Raw genomic sequence first — 19,594 nt, 5'->3', positions numbered from 1 at the left:
TATTGTTACTTTTTACTTTGTTTTAAAACTTGCTTTAAAATTACACTGTCCCGTTCTTTTTACTTGATACGAGTGATACGAAATACATTTTGTTTGTGTCAGGAGGAAAGTTTTAGCGGCGAGTTTCTCTTGAATCACGTGAACTGCCATCAGCCAATCAAAATTGCCGATACTCCGCCATCTTTTATTGTCACTTCCTCTTTGGAGAGCACGAGCGAGGGTGGAAAGAAGTTCAACATCGTAAATTGCGATGATTTTACTCGAAATAAGCAATAGGATAGTCGAAGAGACTTTGGCAACAAAATTCAGAAATGTTTTAGAAGGGTAAGTGTTTGTCAAAGCTTTAAAATTCAACACAAGTCATAGCCGGCGTCACACGGTCGGAGGCAGTGCCCGTTCATTCCACTTCCGCATGTCAATTATTGCTAAAGGCAAGGGTTCTCAAAGTTTACAAGATCTTTAGTTAAGGGTTTTCTTCCACGAGCGTGTTTAAAAGCAAGCACGTTTCCTTTTGTTAAGTTAAGGCTTCTTGCTGAACCCTTGTCTGCGTAATATCGCATATTTTAACCGATAACACATACATTTTCCTTATGCATTTCGTGCACCGCTTATCATTCGTGTCGCAACGCCCCAGTAATCAACATGAAAAACTAACAAATGGACTGTGTAGCCTCTATGTCAAAAGCATTTACGAGTACTTTATCAGTCTGTAACGATGGTCCATGTCGGATGAGCTACAGACTGCCTCCTGTCTGATCTGGTTTGTTGGAAGTTAACACTAACAGTCAGGGGAGTAACCTGTGACTCAGCTTCCTGTGAGGCACAGGGATGGTTCATGGAGTGTTGTGTTTGCCAGCTGCAGAGCATGCGCTGGAGCACAGTTGGTGACTTTAGTCACTTGTCCCAAGTCCAGTCAAATTCTGTTTTGTCTGGTATACACTGCTCATAATACTCCACATCAATACAATCTACTGAGAATGGTGACAAGAGCCAAGTTTGGGGTAGTAGACTCAAAAGTTTTGGGCACAGAGGGTAGCAGTGCATTTGTGAATTTATGTAAACAGTCATGTGGTTGTGTGATTTTCAGTAGTGTACTATTGTGTGGTTTGTTTGCATACACAACTATCAATGTGAATTTGCTGAATACACAATTGATCCCAATCAGATTTGTTTACTGGAGTGTGACATGTTCGATACCTCTCCTTAGGAAGTCCTGTCAGGTGAACCAGAAAGCCAGTCAGATATTTGGAGTGTAGATGTCATGGCCCTAAGAACAGCGACAGGGCCCTGTTTGATAAAGCGATCATAGGGCTATTTGTTAAAATAAGCACTAAAATCTCTTCCCCTTTCTTGACCATATGTGCATTATTATTTTTTTTATATAAGTCCCCTTGACCAAGTCATCACATTATTTATGATTAGCAAAGAAGTGTTCAATTCACAATTGTTACAGGGGTGGTCAGGTAGCCTAGTGGTTAAAGCGTTCGCTCGTCACGCCAAAGACCCGGGTTCGATTCCCGACATGGGTACAATGTGTGAAGCCCATTTCTGGTGTCCCCCGTCGTGATATTGCTGGAATATTGCTAAAAGCGGCGTAAAATCAAACTCACTCACTCACAATTGTTACATAGATTTGGGGGCACGGGTGGCCCAGTCGTCTAAGGCGACGCAATTCGCTGTGCAGAGTTGCGTCCCTTGGGCACGCCAGAAACCTATGATTGTGGGTTCGAATCCCAGTTCGCCCCGATTATGTTTTTAGGTTTGTCACCCGTGCTCGTGGGTTTCACCAAAGTGGTAAACGTCTGAGACCTGCATCACTTCGGGCTTTCCTCCCACATTAAGCTGACACGCCACGATATAACTGGAATACTGTTAAAAGCGGCATTAAACCCAACTCACTCACTGTTACATAGATTTGCTGTAGACACTTGGGAACAAACATCAGCCTCTGAGCAGGTCTTGATAAATCCCTGGTAATGGGACATCCTTTCAGCACCCTCCCACAACACTCACTCTCATCAAACAATTGTTGAACAAACAGCTGCAAGGAGACCAACAATACCACAAACATATTTTGTTGTTTTCTGTTATGAAAATCATCAATTTGTGGTTGTCTTTTCAGAGGGAAGCCTGATGGTGTGGACATAACAGTTGCAGGTATGTGTGTCTACAAATCATGGCTGTTAGGTTAATGTGTTGGCATAACTCTATAATTAGTGGGTTTGGCAGTGCTAATAGACATGATATAGAAGTTATATAAGATATATAAGTTTTGCCTTAACATTATCTTGATTATACATTATGCAAAAATTAATCAGTTACCCAAGTAATATAGATTTTGTAAGTTTCAGTCACGTCATTAGAGTCAAAATGCGAAAGAAAAGTTTGAAAAAATGACAAATAGTGTTTTAAGTGATTTTAAAAAAAGGCATATTCCACATATTTTCTGCAATTCGCAGAATCACAGAATTTGTCTAAGCCCTTCTGTCGTCAGAGAATCGCAGAATTTGTCTGGGACTGTTCCATGCTGATCTTTTTTCAATGATGAATGCAAGCATCACATATGTGAATTCTGTTGCATTAACCATGTCAACAAGAGAACCGTGAAGATCCGGGGTAGAATAGATTTTCAGCAACCCATGCTTGCCGTTAAAGGCAACTAACGGTATCGAGTGGTAAGGCCCGCTGACTTGGTTGGTGCATGTCATCATATCCCAAATGTGTGGATTGATGCTCATGATGTCAGTTACTGGATTGTTCGGTCCAGACTCGATTATTTACAGACCGTCGTCATATCGCTGGAATATTGCTGAGTGCCGTGTTAAACAACAAACAAACAAATGTTAACAAGAGCAAAAGAGGTTTTACTCATGTCTTTTTTACTAAGATATGTATTGCTGTTGTGAGTCATTTGACTGAGTGTTTAAGCACAGGTATCATGTCTACCAAAGATCTGTACTGCAACAGACACGCACACACTCCCAATATTTTCATACCCACCCACAAAATTGCCTTGGTACATAACATACTGGTTTTTATAAACATTAAAATAACGATCCACACTAGGCAGTGTTTGAAGTAATTTTAGGAGCCAACAAGACATTTGGGCAAGTGACCCATAAGTGTTGCCGGCCCATTTTCAAAGTTACCTGCCCGCATCTCAGACATTATCAATATTGAAATATCCCAAAACTAACAGACAAATCGCATCTTGATTCAGTTGAAAGAATGCAAACAATTACTTGAGAATCTACAAGGGTTTATTATAAAACTGAATACCGTATTCGACGTAATAAGCCCCTAGAGCGCTCTCAAAATTAGAAATAGGGGTCTCTTATTAGAATATTTTTTTGGTGAAAAAAAACAGAGTTGAAAGATAAATTTCGTGGATTATGCTGACAGCCTGAACTGTTTACATACGACAGATACATTTTCCAGAATTTAATTGCCAATAATTAAGGGTGCATATTATACACGAATAGATAAGTCTTGTGTACATTGATCAATCGGAAGGGGTACTAATTGGGATTGTTCACTTGCCAATATATTAGCAAATATCGCTGTGTGCGCTTATTAGAGCGGGACGCTCTTTGCGTTGAATACGGTATGTAAGTAGTCTTAAAATTATCTGCCAGATAGTCTGGCAGGTGGAAAAATCTTTTCATGCCACCCCACAGAAAAGTTACCAGCAATAGGTGGGCAGGTGGCCAGGCAGTTATTTCGGACACTGCCTCTCGGCACAATAGATTGGACACATTTGGGTGAGACATGTGCTGTGCGGTACACAGTGAAGCGTTTGACACTAATTATATGTTAATTTATTCACCATGACAAACCCTCTCTGTATGACTCAAACAAGTGGGATCAAAGTGTCCTGTAGTTACCCCAAGTGTTATAATAATTGCCTATCATATATAATCTGTAAGCTTCATCATCATTTGCACTAAAACGATTGCTAAGGATGTACCTGGTAATCTACAAGCCTTGAAGTTGATTTCTTAGTTCTATCTAACAAAAGTATGAGTGTATGTGCCTTGAAGTTTGTGTGACAGAATGTGAAAGTAGAAATGTTCATCCTTTGTGTTGCCCCTGTTTTCAGACTTCGATGGCGTGCTGTACCACATATCAAACCCTGATGGAGACAAGGGGAAAATCATGGTACGTTCATCTTTATCATCTTTATTTCAATATCAGAATGACATGGATTGCATTCAAGAAATGTTTTGCTGACCAGTTAAGTTTTGTACCTCAATATTTTTATATTGTATTTTAAGTCAGTTGGTTTGTGAAGAACTCATTCTGTTTATGCAGGTCATGTGCAGGATGTTTATAGATTTATAGATTTATGGATACATGTATATGTATTTTAATCAATCAAAACAATGTGTTTATTGTGTCAGTTGGCTCTGGAATTTGATTCTATATACTGAACAAATAAGACAGGATCACCTTACAATATTGTCACAACTGAAATGTCAAATAAAACTTCCCACTGTTTCCATGTTTAACATGGCTTAACATGTTTAATGGCTTTGAAAGTGGATTGTTTTCAGGGAAGTTCAATGTTTCCTGGTGTTTTTATCAACAAGAATATTAATCAGTCATGTATTTCGCATTTTATTTGGAAATTGTAGAGGTCAATATGCCCTAACCATAATGACGATTTCCTTGAATGTGTCACCTGTGAGTTGAATGTGTCTCCTGTTTGTTGGTTGTGGTACCTGTGTGTTGAATGTGTCACCTATGTGTTGAATGTGTCTCCTGTGAGTTGAATGTGTCTCCTGTGAGTTGAATGTGACTCCTGTGTGTTAAATGTATCTCCTGTGTGTTGAATGTATCTCCTGTGAGTTGAATGTGTCCCCTGTGTGTTGAATGTGTCCCCTGTGAGTTGAATGTGTCCCATGTGAGTTGAATGTGTCCCCTGTGAGTTGAATGTGTCCCGTGTGTGTTGAATGTATCCCGTGTGTGTTGAATGTGTCCCCTGTGAGTTGAATATGTCCCCTGTGAGTTGAATGTATCCCGTGTGTGTTGAATGTGTCCCGTGTGTGTTGAATGTGTCCCGTGTGTGTTGAATGTCTTCCCCTGTGAGTTGAATGTGTCCCCTGTGAGTTGAATGTCTCCCCTGTGTGTTGAATGTCTCCCCTGTGAGTTGAATGTGTCTACTGTGAGTTAAATGTGTCCCGTGCGAGTAAAATGTGTCCCGTGTGAGTTGAATGTGTCCCCTGTGAGTTGAATGTGTCCCCTGTGTGTTGAATGTGTCCCCTGTGAGTTGAATGTGTCCCCTGTGAGTTGAATGTATCCCGTGTGTGTTGAATGTATCCCGTGTGTGTTGAATGTGTCCCGTGTGTGTTGAATGTGTCCCGTGTGTGTTGAATGTCTTCCCCTGTGAGTTGAATGTGTCCCCTGTGAGTTGAATGTCTCCCCTGTGTGTTGAATGTCTCCCCTGTGAGTTGAATGTGTCTCCTGTGAGTTAAATGTGTCCCGTGTGAGTAAAATGTGTCCCGTGTGAGTTGAATGTGTCCCCTGTGAGTTGAATGTGTCACCTGTGAGTTGAATGTCTCCCCTGTGAGTTGAATGTGTCTCCTGCGAGTTAAATGTGTCCTGTGTGTGTTGAATGTGTCCCCTGTGTGTTGAATGTCTCCCCTGTGAGTTGAATGTCTTCCCCATGAGTTGAATGTGTCCCCTGTGAGTTGAATGTGTTCCCTGTGAGTTGAATGTATCCCCTGTGAGTTGAATGTGTCCCCTGTGTGTTGAATGTCTCCTGTGTGTTGAATGTCTCCTGTGTGTTGAATGTGCCACCTGTGAGTTGAATGTGTCCCCTGTGTGTTGAATGTGTGTCAATAACATTACTTATTTCCATGTTATTTACAGATCAGCATCTCCCTCAAATTCTACAAGGATTTACAGGAACATGGAGCTGACACAGTAAGTTTCCTTACACTCAACGCTTGTACCCATTCTTGCAAATGAGTCAAAGAAATACTAGGTTAAAAAAATAATAGTCTTGGTCCTCAGGCTCCAAGGAATTTGTTTGCTTGTTTTGTAGGGAGTTCCTTTCCTAGGTTGATAACACAACTATTTATTTGTTTACATACTAGTTTGAACAAACAAACAAACAAAAAACATCCGCCATCACTTCTATCAAAAGTTATTGCCTGAGAACCAATTCTTCTTTTTTTAAAAGCCCTATAGTTAATTCATATTGTGTCACAGACTTGCTCAGTTAGATTATCTCTTGGATTTGGAAAAATCATGCTTTTTTTTGTGCTGAATTTAGCCATTCTTCCTGAAGTTCAAACTTGTTGGAAAGAAGACTAGTTCTCAACCGTTTGAACATTCTGATAATTCTGATACCATTATTACAAAGATTTCCGTTACACTCAAATTTGACCTTTCTAGTCTAGTATCCTACCTCCTTCCTTGATGCTGTATTGACTGAGATTGGATCAGGTCTGATTTCACTGTACGTGTTTGCTTAATGCAGTCCTTTCTGTCCCCAGTTGATCAAGAGAGTATATGGATCGTACCTCACCACAGCCGAAGCAGGTAGGTGGCATAGTCACTAGACGTCTAGCGATACATGTCATACGATACATATCCCAATACCGTGGGTGTGATACGATACATATCCCAATACCATGGGTGTGATACGATACATATCCCAATACTGTGGGTGCAATACAATATATATCCCAATTCTGTGGGTGTGATATGATACATATCCTAATACTCTGGGTGTGATACAAGACATATACCAGTACTCTGGGTGTGATATGATACATATCCCAATACCATGGGCATGGTCGGTGTGATACGATACGTATCGCAATACTGTGGATGTGATACGATATATATCCCAATACTGTGGGTGTGATATGATACATATTCCAATACTGTGGGTGTGATATGATACATATCCCAATACAGTACTTTTTACAGTTGAATCAATACCCTGAATCAAGGCTTATGACACGACAAACAATGATGTTGACAGGACATCATCAAAACTCATTCAATTACTGTTCAATAACCGTTCAATACACTAATATAACCTGTAATGTCATGTATCATATGTATTGGTTTATAGGGGTTGTCAGTTGGGAAATTATTTTGTTATTTAAAGTACTTTATTGAGTTTTCCTTTTGGATGTATGATAAGAAACATTTATGAAGTAATGATCATGAGCTGACGTGTAATGACTGATATGATGATGCTCTAACTTATAGGACGAGAGGGGCATGGGTGGTCCAGTCAAAAGCGCCTCAATTCGCTGTGCAGAGTTGCGCCCCTTGGCCATACCAGAAACCTGTGAATGTGGGTTCAAATCCCGGTTCGCCCTGATTGTTTCTATGTTTGTCAGCTACCATACCCATGTTCACAGTTTTCACCTAAGTGGTAAACATCTGAAACCTGCATAACTTCAGGTTTTCCTCTCACAATAAGCTGACAGTGATATATCTGGAATACTGTTCAAAGCAGCATTAAACCAAACTCACTCACTCATAAAGCACAATGTGTTATGTTTGACAGGCTACAACGTGTCAATCGTGTTTGACCTTGACAACATTCCGTCAGATCATGAAGAACAGGTGAAGAAGGCAGCACTCCTCAAGCGCAACTGCTTTGCGTCGGTGTTTGAGAAATACTTCGACTTCCAGGAGCAGGGAGAAGAGAGCAAGAAGCGAGCTGTCATCCAGTACAGGGAGGATGAAACAATGTAGGTGCTAGCTGTGTTCCAGCTCATGTACCCATGACAATGTGGGTTAGAATTGGTCCTTGCACCCATTAAGATCTGGGTTAGAATTAGTCTTGAGGAAGCCATGCTTATGTACCCATGACGATCTTGGTGTGAATTGGTCTTGAGGAAGCCATGCTTGTCTTCCCCTGTGAATATCTTGGTTTGAATTGGTCTTGAGGAAGCCATGCTTGTCTCCCCCTGTGAATATCTGGGTTAGAATTGGTCTTGAGGGAGCCAAGCTTGTCTCCCCCTGTGAATATCCGGGTTAGAATTGGTCTTGAGGAAGACATGCTTGTCTCCCCCTTTGAATATCTTGGTTTGAATTGGTCTTGAGGGAGCCATGCTTGTCTCCCCCTGTGATTATCTGGGTTAGAATTGGTCTTGAGGAAGCCATGCTTATGTACCCATGACGATCTTGGTTTGAATTGGTCTTGAGGAAGCCATGCTTGTCTCCCCCTGTGAATATCTGGGTTAGAATTGGTCTTGAGGGAGCCATGCTTGTCTCCCCCCATGAAGATCTGGGTTAGAATTGGTCAGCTGCTACCCATGCTTGTCTCCCCCTGTGAATATCCGGGTTAGAATTGGTCTTGAGGAAGCCAAGCTTGTCTCCCCCTGTGAATATCTGGGTTAGAATTGGTCTTGAGGAAGCCAAGCTTGTCTCCCCCTGTGAATATCTGGGTTAGAATTGGTCTTAAGGAAGCCAAGCTTGTCTCCCCCTGTGAATATCCGGGTTAGAATTGGTCTTGAGGAAGCCAGGCTTGTCTCCCCCTGTGAAAATCCGGGTTAGAATTGGTCCGCAGCAACCCATGCTGGTTTCCCCCCACCCTGTGAATATATCTTGGTTAGGATTGGTCTTCAGGTACCCATGCTTTCCTCCCCCATGAAGATTTAGGTTAGAATTGGCCTTAAGTAACCCATTCTTGTTGTTAAAGGCTACTAACGGGATTGGGTGATCAGGCTTGCTGACTTGGTTGATACATTCCAGTTGAGTTGATTGATGCAAATGTTGTTTTTTTTCAAGACTGTCTGGTCCAGATATATTTACAGACAGCCATCATATTGCTGGAGTATTGTCAATGTTAAAGGTAGCCTCAGGGCTGGTAGACATTCTTGATTAATTTCCCTTCCTGAAGAGGCGACTTAATGGATCAGGTGGTCAGGCCCAGTGACTTGGTTGATAGCAAGTCTTCTTACCCTGACAGCATGGATCATTGCTCGTGATATCAATCACTGGATTGTCTGGCCCAGACAAAATCATATACAGGCCCTTGCATATAGCTGGAATATTGCTGAGAGCCACACTCTCATTATCTTTGTTTCTGTAAGGGGCGGTCGGGTAGCCTAGTGGTTAAAGCGTTCGCTCGTCACGCCGAATTCAATTCAATTCCCGACATGGGTACAATGTGTGAAGCCCATTTCTGGTGTCCCCCGCCGTGATATTGCTGGAATATTACTAAAAGCGGCGTAAAACCAAACTCACTCACTCATTATCTTTGTTTCTGTTGACAGGTATGTAGAAGCTAAAAAAGATAGAACAACCGTAATTTTCAGTACAATCTTCAAAGATGACGACGACATTGTGATAGGGAAAGTGTTTATGCAGGTAAGGACTTTATCAACCTAATATCTGGTAATATCTCATAAAAAATAAGCTGATCAATCTAGGTTCATATATTACTCATGTGGTATTCTAATAGCAAACCTGACAATCTATCAAGGTTTTCTTATCTTGTAGGTAGCCTTTTTGAGACTTATCGTCTCGTTTGGGCTCAAATTCAAGAAGAAATTTACTTTGTTGTACCACAAGGATACACTGTAGGTTAAAATTCCCAGATATTTATGAGAGTAGATGTGTCTTACTTTGATAACTGGAGGTACCATAAGTCCCCATGATCCCCAGCGATGTGGCCTAGCTTTGGTTACTGGTTGCCCATTGCCCATGTTTTAAACTGTATTAATTATATTGTTGTTTGATTTTTCTGGCCCAGACTTGATTATGACTGATGTCATATAGCTGTAATATTGCTCAGTGTGGTGTTAAACAATAAATAGACAAATAAACTTGTAGAGCTGACTTCAGGTAAGATACGTGAGTTATCTAATATTGAGGATAAGCTGACGTGTGGGATATGTAGTGTATGGGGAAATGTGCACCAATATCCATATTAACACCACTACATACTTATTTTTAATTGATTTTCAAGGAATTCAAGGAAGGTCGTAGAAAATACCAGCAGGCGCCACAGGTGTTGTTCAGCCACAAGGAACCGCCCCAGGAACTCGATAACACTGAAGCTAGAACTGGTGATAATATAGGATACATCACTTTCGGTGAGTGGCAATCCTAGACATTCTGACAAGACCTGTAATTAGATGTTGTCAGATCTTTATGTAGCAAGCCCTAAGATTTTATCAGATTGCCAAACGTTAAGTTAATTGTATGCAGGGCTTGGTTCATCTATATGAAACATGCACCAGTGCAACCTATTACAAAATGGAACCTGATGCATACTTGATGTATGCAGTATGTTTGTATTACTAGAGTAAATGTGTGAGTGAAAGTATGTTATTTTCTGTAAAAAAAACAACTAATATGTACTGATCGGTTGTGCTTTATATCATGGGCTTTTTGCTACCTTGGGCGGAAGCATATTTTATGTAACAGGTATTTATCTTTAAAAACACTAATAGAAAAGAAAATGGAACCTGATTTATGTCTACACACACTAAGTGCATGTCAAAATCTTTTAAATTTGCAGCTAGACCTTCCATGTCCACACAACATTGATTTTTTGAACACATTCAATATCTCTTAGCTTTATTTACCAAACTACATCAACAATCCCTGTATTGTGTAATTTGTCATGCTTTTTGGGGCATGATGTCATCAAACTGTTGGTACAAACTGTTGATTATCTGCACGTGTTTCAAATTTGATAAATTTATGGGACCAAGGTACAACCTGGTGTTGTCTGGTGCAACTAGGTTTTCATGTCAACATGCACCTTATATCAAGTATCTTCAATCGAGCCCTAGTATGACACATGAAATGTGTGATAATGATTTCGGGGGCTTTCGGGGGCGGTCGGGTAGCCTAGTGGTTAAAGCGTTCGCTCATCACACCAAAGACCCGGGTTCGATTCCCGACATGGGTACAATGTGTGAAGCCCATTTCTGGTGTCCCCCGCCGTGATATTGCTGGAATATTGCTAAAAGTGGCGTAAAACCATACTCACTCACTCACTCACTCACTCTGGGGCTTTCGAGAATTAGCAGTTTTTCTGGGTTTTTTCAATTACTGGCAAACACCTATCTAGTTGTTATGATATTCACTGACTTGTTTCCTTGTGTTTTTTTCAGTTCTGTTCCCTCGCCACACCAACAAGAAAGCTCGGGATAATACCATCAACCTAATTCACACACTTAGGGATTACCTGCATTATCATATCAAGTGTTCTAAGGTGAGTTGGACCTGGCATAGGTTTTAAATGGATGTATATTAGGCTGAAAAAATACTCAGGCACCACACCACCCACATCATCATAAAGTCCGCCGCATGTTACATTTTTATTTCCATGTAATTATTGTTTTTAAATCCTAACACTTAGAAACAAACAATATAACACACAGTTACTTCCCTTTACATCTTGTGTTATGGTCATGGAGGCAATAGGAGTTTGTATGCTTGTAGGATGGCCCTTTGCCAGGGCGATGGTACACAACTGTGTATTTACACACTAGCTTGAAACACGCACACACGCATGCACGAGCACACACACACGCATGCACGAAATCACTGCTTGCCCTCACTATAGTTTCAGAAGTCATTGCCTATGAATTTTTTTAAGCCTTATTTCAGAGAGTGTTTAAATAGGCGAGGAATTCATGTCGGCATAAATATGTCAAAAGTTTTCGATATGATGGTGGGTCCTTCAGGTTGGCTGCTATTGTTTATAATCAAGGGACCCCATATATCTTATGTTATTAACATTCAGTCCCTGACCATCCTTGATTAAATTCTGTGCTAGTGTGGTGAATGCAAGAGTAGACATATGACTTCCTCAAGGCATTGTAGGGCGGTCGGTTGCCTAGTGGTTAAAGCGTTCGCTCGTCACGCTGAGGACCCGGGTTTGATTCCCGACATGGGTACAATGTGTGAAGCCCATTTCTGATGTCCCCCACCGTGATATTGCTGGAATATTGCTAAAAGCAACGTAAAACAATACTCAATCAATCAATCAATCAAGGTAGAGCTCTCAAAAGTCCCCTTTTTTTACCTCCCTTGAATAAGTTGATCTGACCTTGACCTTCAGGCATACATCCACCAGAGGATGCGGGCCAAGACCACGGACTTCCTGAAGGTATTGAACAGAGCCCGGCCTGAGAACAAGGACAAGGAAAAGAGGACAATAACGTATGTGAACAGTTACTATGGTTACTACTACACAACTGAAGTGCTCTTTGTATTTCTTGTGATATTACCTCCTTTAGGCGTGCCAGAATCCTGTGATTATGGGTTTAAATTTCAGATTTCCCTTATAGGTTTCTGAGCTCCCTTAAAGTTTCACCAAGAGGTGAAAGAGCTGCATCACTGTAGATTTTCCTTCCACAATAAGCTGGCACGCTTAGAAACGTAACTCACTCTGATATTATTGTGATTCTCAAAACACGTTTAGGCAAAAAAATCAATTTTTTTTAGTGTTTCTCCCAAAACCGTATTGATGCACAAACTGATGCAACTAATATGCAAATGTGAAGTTCATGTTCTATGTTTGAACTGGTGGTCTAACAAAGTTTTTACTTTTCTTTCAGGGGTAGAACCTTCAAGGCCAATTAAGGAAGATTTTGTTTAAGCCATTTTTCCAATCATAGTGATAATAATATACACATCATTGTATGATTGAGGTTCCGCATAGGTTGGACATGAAAAGTGCTCTGTTACCATAGTTACTACTGAGCTTCCATCCCGTAGCTCAACGCCCTCTCCGGATTATTATACTTTGCTTTTGGGAGGGCAATTTACAAACCAGTTTGCTGATATTTCATTCTTTGCAACTGACATTTAATTTTCTGTTAAGATTTTCTCACTAAAGGTATTTACGATATATACATTTTTATTAGAAGTTAAAGGACACTGACATTTTAATATGACTATAGTTAATCTCTCAGGCCATGAAGGATTACTATGGTGATATGAAAGAATTGGGTGTTTAACTTTCGTAGTTTATACTTAAATAAATTGGAAGCTAGAGTGTGTTTTGATATTTAAAATAATCATGTATAATCTATGGACACAGGCAGGGGATTTCTGTGTTGAAGGTTGGCTCACCGGTTCATGCACTCAACTGCCATTCCAAAAAATCAGGTTTGAATCCCCATATTGGTACTGGTGAAGATACCTTTTGTGTACCCTACTGTTGTATAATGGGTGTCACTTACATAGACAAAGAACCCAACACAAACAATCGGGTACTCAGCCTTCAAAGTTCATGGTAGTCCACTAGCCCAAGAGTACTCAGAGCTCCAGATAAGCTGCGTATCTGCGTGAAATACGCATCAGAAATGCAGAAATACGCAGTAAAATATCATCCAAGCGTATCAAATACGCAATGAACAACACAGATACGCTACAAAAATAAAACTTGTGCGTATCATCAACATATTGTGAAGTAACCCTGCGTATTCGATTAGCAAATCAGCAACTTATTTTGAAATTATAAACGGGCATTCCGTCAACCTTGCCAAACTACGCATAGTGGTTTTTTTAATATTTAACTTAAATACCCACATGTGTAAAAACTAGTGGGTAACAGAAATTTGAATACCCAGATAGAATTACTGATACCCAATGATTTTAAAATGCATGGGTAAAATACCCACAACACCAAAAGCTTATCTGGAGCCCTGGTACTACGTTGTGCAGGACAAATAATAAACCAGGTATGGCTGTCTTTATTGACCAGCCGCATTTGAGGGCTATCATTCTGAAGCAGTGTTCAATACTTCAGTGTTGCTGTAAATTGAACAGAATAAATCTGACAGACAATGTAAGCATAGTCAATACTTCTGTCTTCAAACAAGACTAGGGGCCACAGGTGGCCCAGTCGTCTAAGGCGCCACAATTCGCTGTGCGGAGTTGCATCCCTCGGACACGCCAGAATCCTATGATTACAGGTTGGAATCCCGGTTCTCCCCGATTATTTCTAGGTTTGTCAGCACCATACCCGTGCTTGTTGGTTTCACCGAAGGTCTAAAGATCTGAGACCTGCATCACTTTGGGCTTTGCTCCCACATTAAGCTAACACTCCGCAATATAACTGGAATGCTGTTAAAATCGGCATTAAACCTAACTCACTCACTCACTCACTCACTCACTCACTTAAACAGGACCATCAACAATCTTGGGGACCTAAAGTAAGGCTTACGTTGATCCTCAAGCCCTATCTTAAGAAAAACGAAGTTCTAAGGCTGGTACTTGACAAGATTGATTTTTCAAATGAACATGGTGTTCTAGCTGGGTTACATGTTGGTGCCAAGAATAAATACAATTATTCGACTCTCAACAAGACCTTGGGTAACTTTGTAGAAGGTAAATTGCAATTGTCTATTTTTACTTTGGCGTCTTTGTAACACAGAGACAGATTATTTGTTTGTTATTTCAGCCTTTGTCGTGTCTCTCCTATGCTGAGGGATTAAAAGCTTATTTTAATTGTTGATTTTCTTCATTTAATCTTTCTTCTCACACAGAATCTATGCATTAGTTTTGTTGAACAAACAGTACGTGAAAGTGATCGGAACAGTGTTGATATGTGTACATTTCTGGTGTTTGTGTTAAAAACATGTATGTAAAACTTGATTGTAAATAAATATCTTAAATAACACCAACCACAATATCCTTTTTTGAAAAAGATCCTTTATTTTGTTAACAAAATCATCATTTCAATGTTATTGCATAGTACATTCACAAATACAAGCTTCAAAATGCTCCTTTTTCTCAAGGAAAAAAGTTATATTTTTGTTTCAATGTAAAGGATATATATATATATATATGTATGTTTATAACAAAGCTTGCACATATAAAGCTTCAGAGGTGTGATCAAAGTAACCATGGCCTGGTATTATTCAATAATATGTAAGATGGATGCTTATATACTCACTACCAAAAGAAACGCTAACACCATACATGTTAATATATGAAGAATTACTCCTATATTAGAGATATTAGATTGGTTTGGTGCTGAATCGAACATACTGATAAGCATAACACAGCACATGTCCTGCCATAGATCCATGACTCGAGATGCACCATTTTGTCTCGTATAGGATGAGCGTGTAAAGTCTGGAAGTTACGTGCAGCATATCATGATAAGAATAAAGACACTCTGGTAACACTTGACTGATTGTTAGTTTTGTCATTAAGTGTCATGGGGCAGTTGCGTAGCCTAGTGGTTAAAGCGTTTCGCTCGTCACACCAAAGACCCAGGTTCGATTCCCGACATGGGTACAATGTGTGAAGCTCGTTTCTGGTGTCCCCCGCCGTGATATTGCTGGAATATTGCTAAAAGTGGCGTAAAACCGTATTCACTCACTCACTTAACGTACATACTTCTCCATGTTTCTATTGTTCGTGTTTCTTTTGGTGGTGAGTATACATAAGCAAGCCAACATCTTTATATAGCATTCTATCCTGTGATTGCTGTGGTTAATATTTCTGCGACTTGAACCAACTGATGTTGCTTCCCTGTTACCAGATCAATGCATGATACAGCTGATTGACCTTCGGCTGGTCACTGGGTACATATGTACTGAGGAATAGAAATAAGGGAACTATTTGGAAGGAAGTGTGTGTATGTTCCCTGAAGATACCATATTTCCTCTGCTGGGTCTGTAATAGGTGCTGGCTTCCAGGAAGCATTGTCAGGCCTCAAAGTTGTGACTAAAATGGTGGCTAAATTTCAATTTTTTCTTCGGGGCGGTTGGGTAGCCTAGTGGTTAAAGCGTTCGCTCGTCACTCCAAAGACCCAGTTTCGATTCCCGACATGGGTTTCTGGTGTTCCCCGCTGTGATAGTGCTGGATATTGCTAAAAAAGGTGTAAAACCATACTCACTCACTCACTCAGTTTGTCGTCTGTCTAAAATTCACAGGTAGCCAAATGACTACATTCAAAAATATCTTGTGGTGACTTACTTCTATTGCTACACATATGTAGACACAAAAATAAACATGTCTGCTTCTGATTGTACTTGCAAATAATTCCTCCTAAAGTCAACAATGAACCGAAATGCATAAATATTAATGTAATTAGTATTTTATTTTAGTTGATAGTTCATTGGATAAGCAAGGATATACCTATATAATCTAGTAACATAAATTGCATCATTGTTCGAGTCACAAATAACATAACTCAAGTGCAGTTTCTACTAAGATACAATTCCAAGACAAGTGTTATGACTTGTACATACAAAAGTTATTTGATAAAGTTAATTTCAACTGCTTTTGGCTACCTACAATATTGGCTTGACTTCTTTATTTTACCACTGGCTACCTGGAAAAAAATACTTGTAGCCATATGGCTACTTGGTAGAAAATGTAAACTTTGAGGCCTGGTTGTGTATGTGTGTTGGATAACTGTTCACTTAAAATAAGTTTTGGATCAAGAACCTGACATTCTGTTGTTCATGTCAATTTGTAAGTGATTAACTTAGGCAACACTGTAGTTAGCAATATTTAGCAATGATTCTTCAGGTTTTGAAGTTTATTCAAAGAATAAAGAATAAGGGTGATTATTAAAGGAAATACAGTAAGTCCATGTGAATACATACATGGCCAAACATTTCATTCACTGTTATGAACAGGCGACTATCCTTGTCGTAAGAGGCGACTATTCTTGTCGTAAGAGGGGACTAATGGGATCGGGTGGCCAGGCTCGCTGACTTGTTGTTGCATGTCATCGTATCCCAATTGCGTATATCGATGCTTGTGGTATCAATCACTGGATTATATTGTCAAGACTCGATTATTTCCAGACTGCAGTCATATAGCTGGAATAATGCTCAGTGTGACATTAAACAACAGTCATTCATTGTAGATATTTGTATTTGATCTACACTATTCCTGTTCCCTTATTTTACTCTGTCAGTATATATTCATCAACACAGACCCTCCTGTATGTATGTTCCAGTTGGCAATAAACTTGTTTAACCAACAAAGCAGCATTAATCAATGGTTTATACCCGAAGGGTTGCTACCTACGCAGCGGGACGTCATTGGTCAAGATAAAGGATGCATTTATTGTTTGGTGACAATTTTTTGTTTCAGAAATTATTTCTTAATCCAAACATACAATTGAAATAATTGTATGTGACAAATTGTTTAGGTTCAGGTTAATTTGTGTTTTTACAATATATGAAATATTGGTATATTTCTAGACAAGAAAAAAAAGTCCTAAATCTAAAATTTTTGAATGGGTCAAAATAGGCAAATGTTACATGAAATACTTAAAGATTGCTAGATAACAACCATTACTAGAAGGCAAACTTAAACATTGTTCTGGGTGCTTTTTAAAGGATGGAAGTGTACCTCATGATTATGTTAACTTGTTTATTGTATGATATATTTATCACAGTATAACTTTTAAAAACTATTTGGACCAGATGGTCAGGTTATAACTGTACTTATTCAACATGATTCATGTTGTGTCTGTTAATTGGTCAGTCCGATATGGGTGACCCTGGGTTTATCACATCCCTTGGTAGTAGCACCAGATTCGTTATTGGTCTTAGAGGTGAACATTTTATACATGGTTCTCTAAAGTAGCCTTTTACAATGTTACGCTTTAATCTATCTGCTTACCTTACAAGCCTTGTACTTCCAAATAAGGATTTCTTTTAGGCTTTGTCATGAAATCAAGATATTATGACTTACCAGTACTTTTTGAGTGAGTACTCATCACTAAATGTCTGTAGATTATGAATCATGCTGCCTCTATTTGGTTTGGTGTGAACAAGACCGTTTAAATTCCAATTGTTATATGACTATACACTTCTAACAGCAGGGTTAGAAATTTACGCTAGCCCGGGGCTAGTACAAATTCCTATGGGCTAGTACAAATTTCCCCATTGTTTTAACGGGCATTTTATCCTCACTCAGGCTAATAAAGCTTTAAAGTTTTGTTCTAACCCTGAATAGGGTAGTTAGCCGCCACAGTTATCAGTGGATCCTGCATTTGTAAAAGGGAGGGGTCTAATGAATGGTTTTCTCGGGGGGGGGGGGAGGGGGGGGTCCTCCTGATCCACCCATGTTATCCCTTACCGGTACATTTCCTCAGCTCTCTATTACAAGCTGATCAAGGGGCACAGGTTGCCTTCACCAGTGTTGTATAGCATCCTGAGGTCTTGCCAGGATCTGCTAGTCGTTGGTTTGAGTCCCAGATGTACCCTGAATATGATTATTTGTGTGTGTGTCACGAACTTGGGGTCTCTGTTAGCTTGATTCTTGCCTCATTCCTTAAGGGACTGGTCGGCTCGGAGTCTGTGTACTTTATCTGAGTGGGGTATTCATGTTGCAGTGTGGTATCTCAGTGGGCAAGCTATGAGACCGGCATTTGTCCGGACTAGTACAAACAGTCACACATCCGTGCATGCACGTCACTGTGTTAGTGACATGATCTTGAATGCAGCGTTAAACCCCATTTCACCTCACCTCACCACACTCCAGGCTCAGAGTATCCTTTCCTGAATTATATATATCACTTTGTTTCAGTTTCCTCAGAACTAGTGCCATTACACAAAACAACCTTAGCGCTACGACCCATAAGTCTATGTTAAGGTATGGGAGTTACGATCACCTTAGCGCTAAGATCGCTTTGTACAACAGCACCCTGACCTGCAGCTACCCTGCATGAGATGTTGTTAACAGTTCAAAATTAACAGAACTCCTTGTCCTAGACAAGGAGAGTCAAGGAGAGTGATATGTTCTTGCGGACGACCACTTTTACAATAGGTGGATTACTGGCCGCGCTTTTTTACAGACTATTGAAAAATAGAACCTATTTCTTTCCCCGTGTATACAGTTTTTCTGATCACTGGAATGTTGCCTAATTTAAGGTTTTGTTAACTTAATATTCCTTTGTAAACAATAAGATATAGCTTAATATAATAAACTTGTCACAGAATATGTTCACTGTCTAACCCGTAGTCCCTATATTGAACATACTGTCTTGTGTATATATATTGATATTATCATAATAAAACCAGTGCCTAATGAGATGGTGTCTTCTTGTGTTTGATACTTGTCTACGACCTCAGTCACATCTGTTCTTCACAAGCCTGGGGGGGTCACTAGTGGCCCAGTTGAGTGATGTGCCACGATTCTCTGTACAGTGTTGCAACCCTTTGGCGTGCCAGAAACCTATGATCATGGGTTTGAATCCGGTTCGTCCAGATCATGCTTCTAGGTTTGTCAGCACCATGCCTGTGCTCTCGTGTTCCAGAAAGTTGTCTGAAATTGCATCAGTCGGGTTTTCCTCCCACATTAACTTGACACGCTGTATTATAACTGGAATACTGTTTATAGTGATATACTCTTCCTAAGCTGACGCTGGGGGGATATGGGCAACAATATAGGTCCCCAGCACCCCATGTTTGTGGTGAGAGACATCTAAATGAATCAGTGATCAAACTCTTCGACTTTGTTGACTGATGCTCATGTCAATCACTGGATTACCTGGTTCAGACTTACTTATTATTTTCACATTTGGGGAAAAAAGTTCATTTTTCTTCTGCTTGGACGATTGTTTTGATGTTTAACGCTGCACTGGCGATATTCCAGCTATATGACAGTAGCCTGTAAGTAA

General features: G+C 40.0%; 1 protein-coding gene across 1 annotated transcript; it reads left to right on the top strand.

The window, feature by feature from the left end:
- The first annotated feature begins 187 nt into the window (after window positions 1-187).
- LOC139464915 (actin-related protein 2/3 complex subunit 2-like) lies at window positions 188-19,005 on the top strand. The gene is made up of 11 exons (XM_071246516.1): window positions 188-324; window positions 2,123-2,157; window positions 4,100-4,158; window positions 5,872-5,925; window positions 6,501-6,546; window positions 7,532-7,718; window positions 9,249-9,342; window positions 9,944-10,070; window positions 11,100-11,200; window positions 12,053-12,153; window positions 12,552-19,005. Exons 1-11 carry the CDS (start codon window positions 251-253, stop codon window positions 12,574-12,576), a joined length of 903 nt encoding a protein of 300 aa, XP_071102617.1. The 5' UTR covers window positions 188-250; the 3' UTR covers window positions 12,577-19,005.
- Window positions 19,006-19,594: the final 589 nt, after the last annotated feature.

Source organism: Haliotis cracherodii, unplaced genomic scaffold (assembly GCF_022045235.1).
Source record: "Haliotis cracherodii isolate W230 unplaced genomic scaffold, xgHalCrac1.p SCAF_17, whole genome shotgun sequence".
Taxonomy (NCBI): domain Eukaryota; kingdom Metazoa; phylum Mollusca; class Gastropoda; order Lepetellida; family Haliotidae; genus Haliotis; species Haliotis cracherodii.
This window is presented reverse-complemented; position numbering and strand designations above follow the sequence as displayed.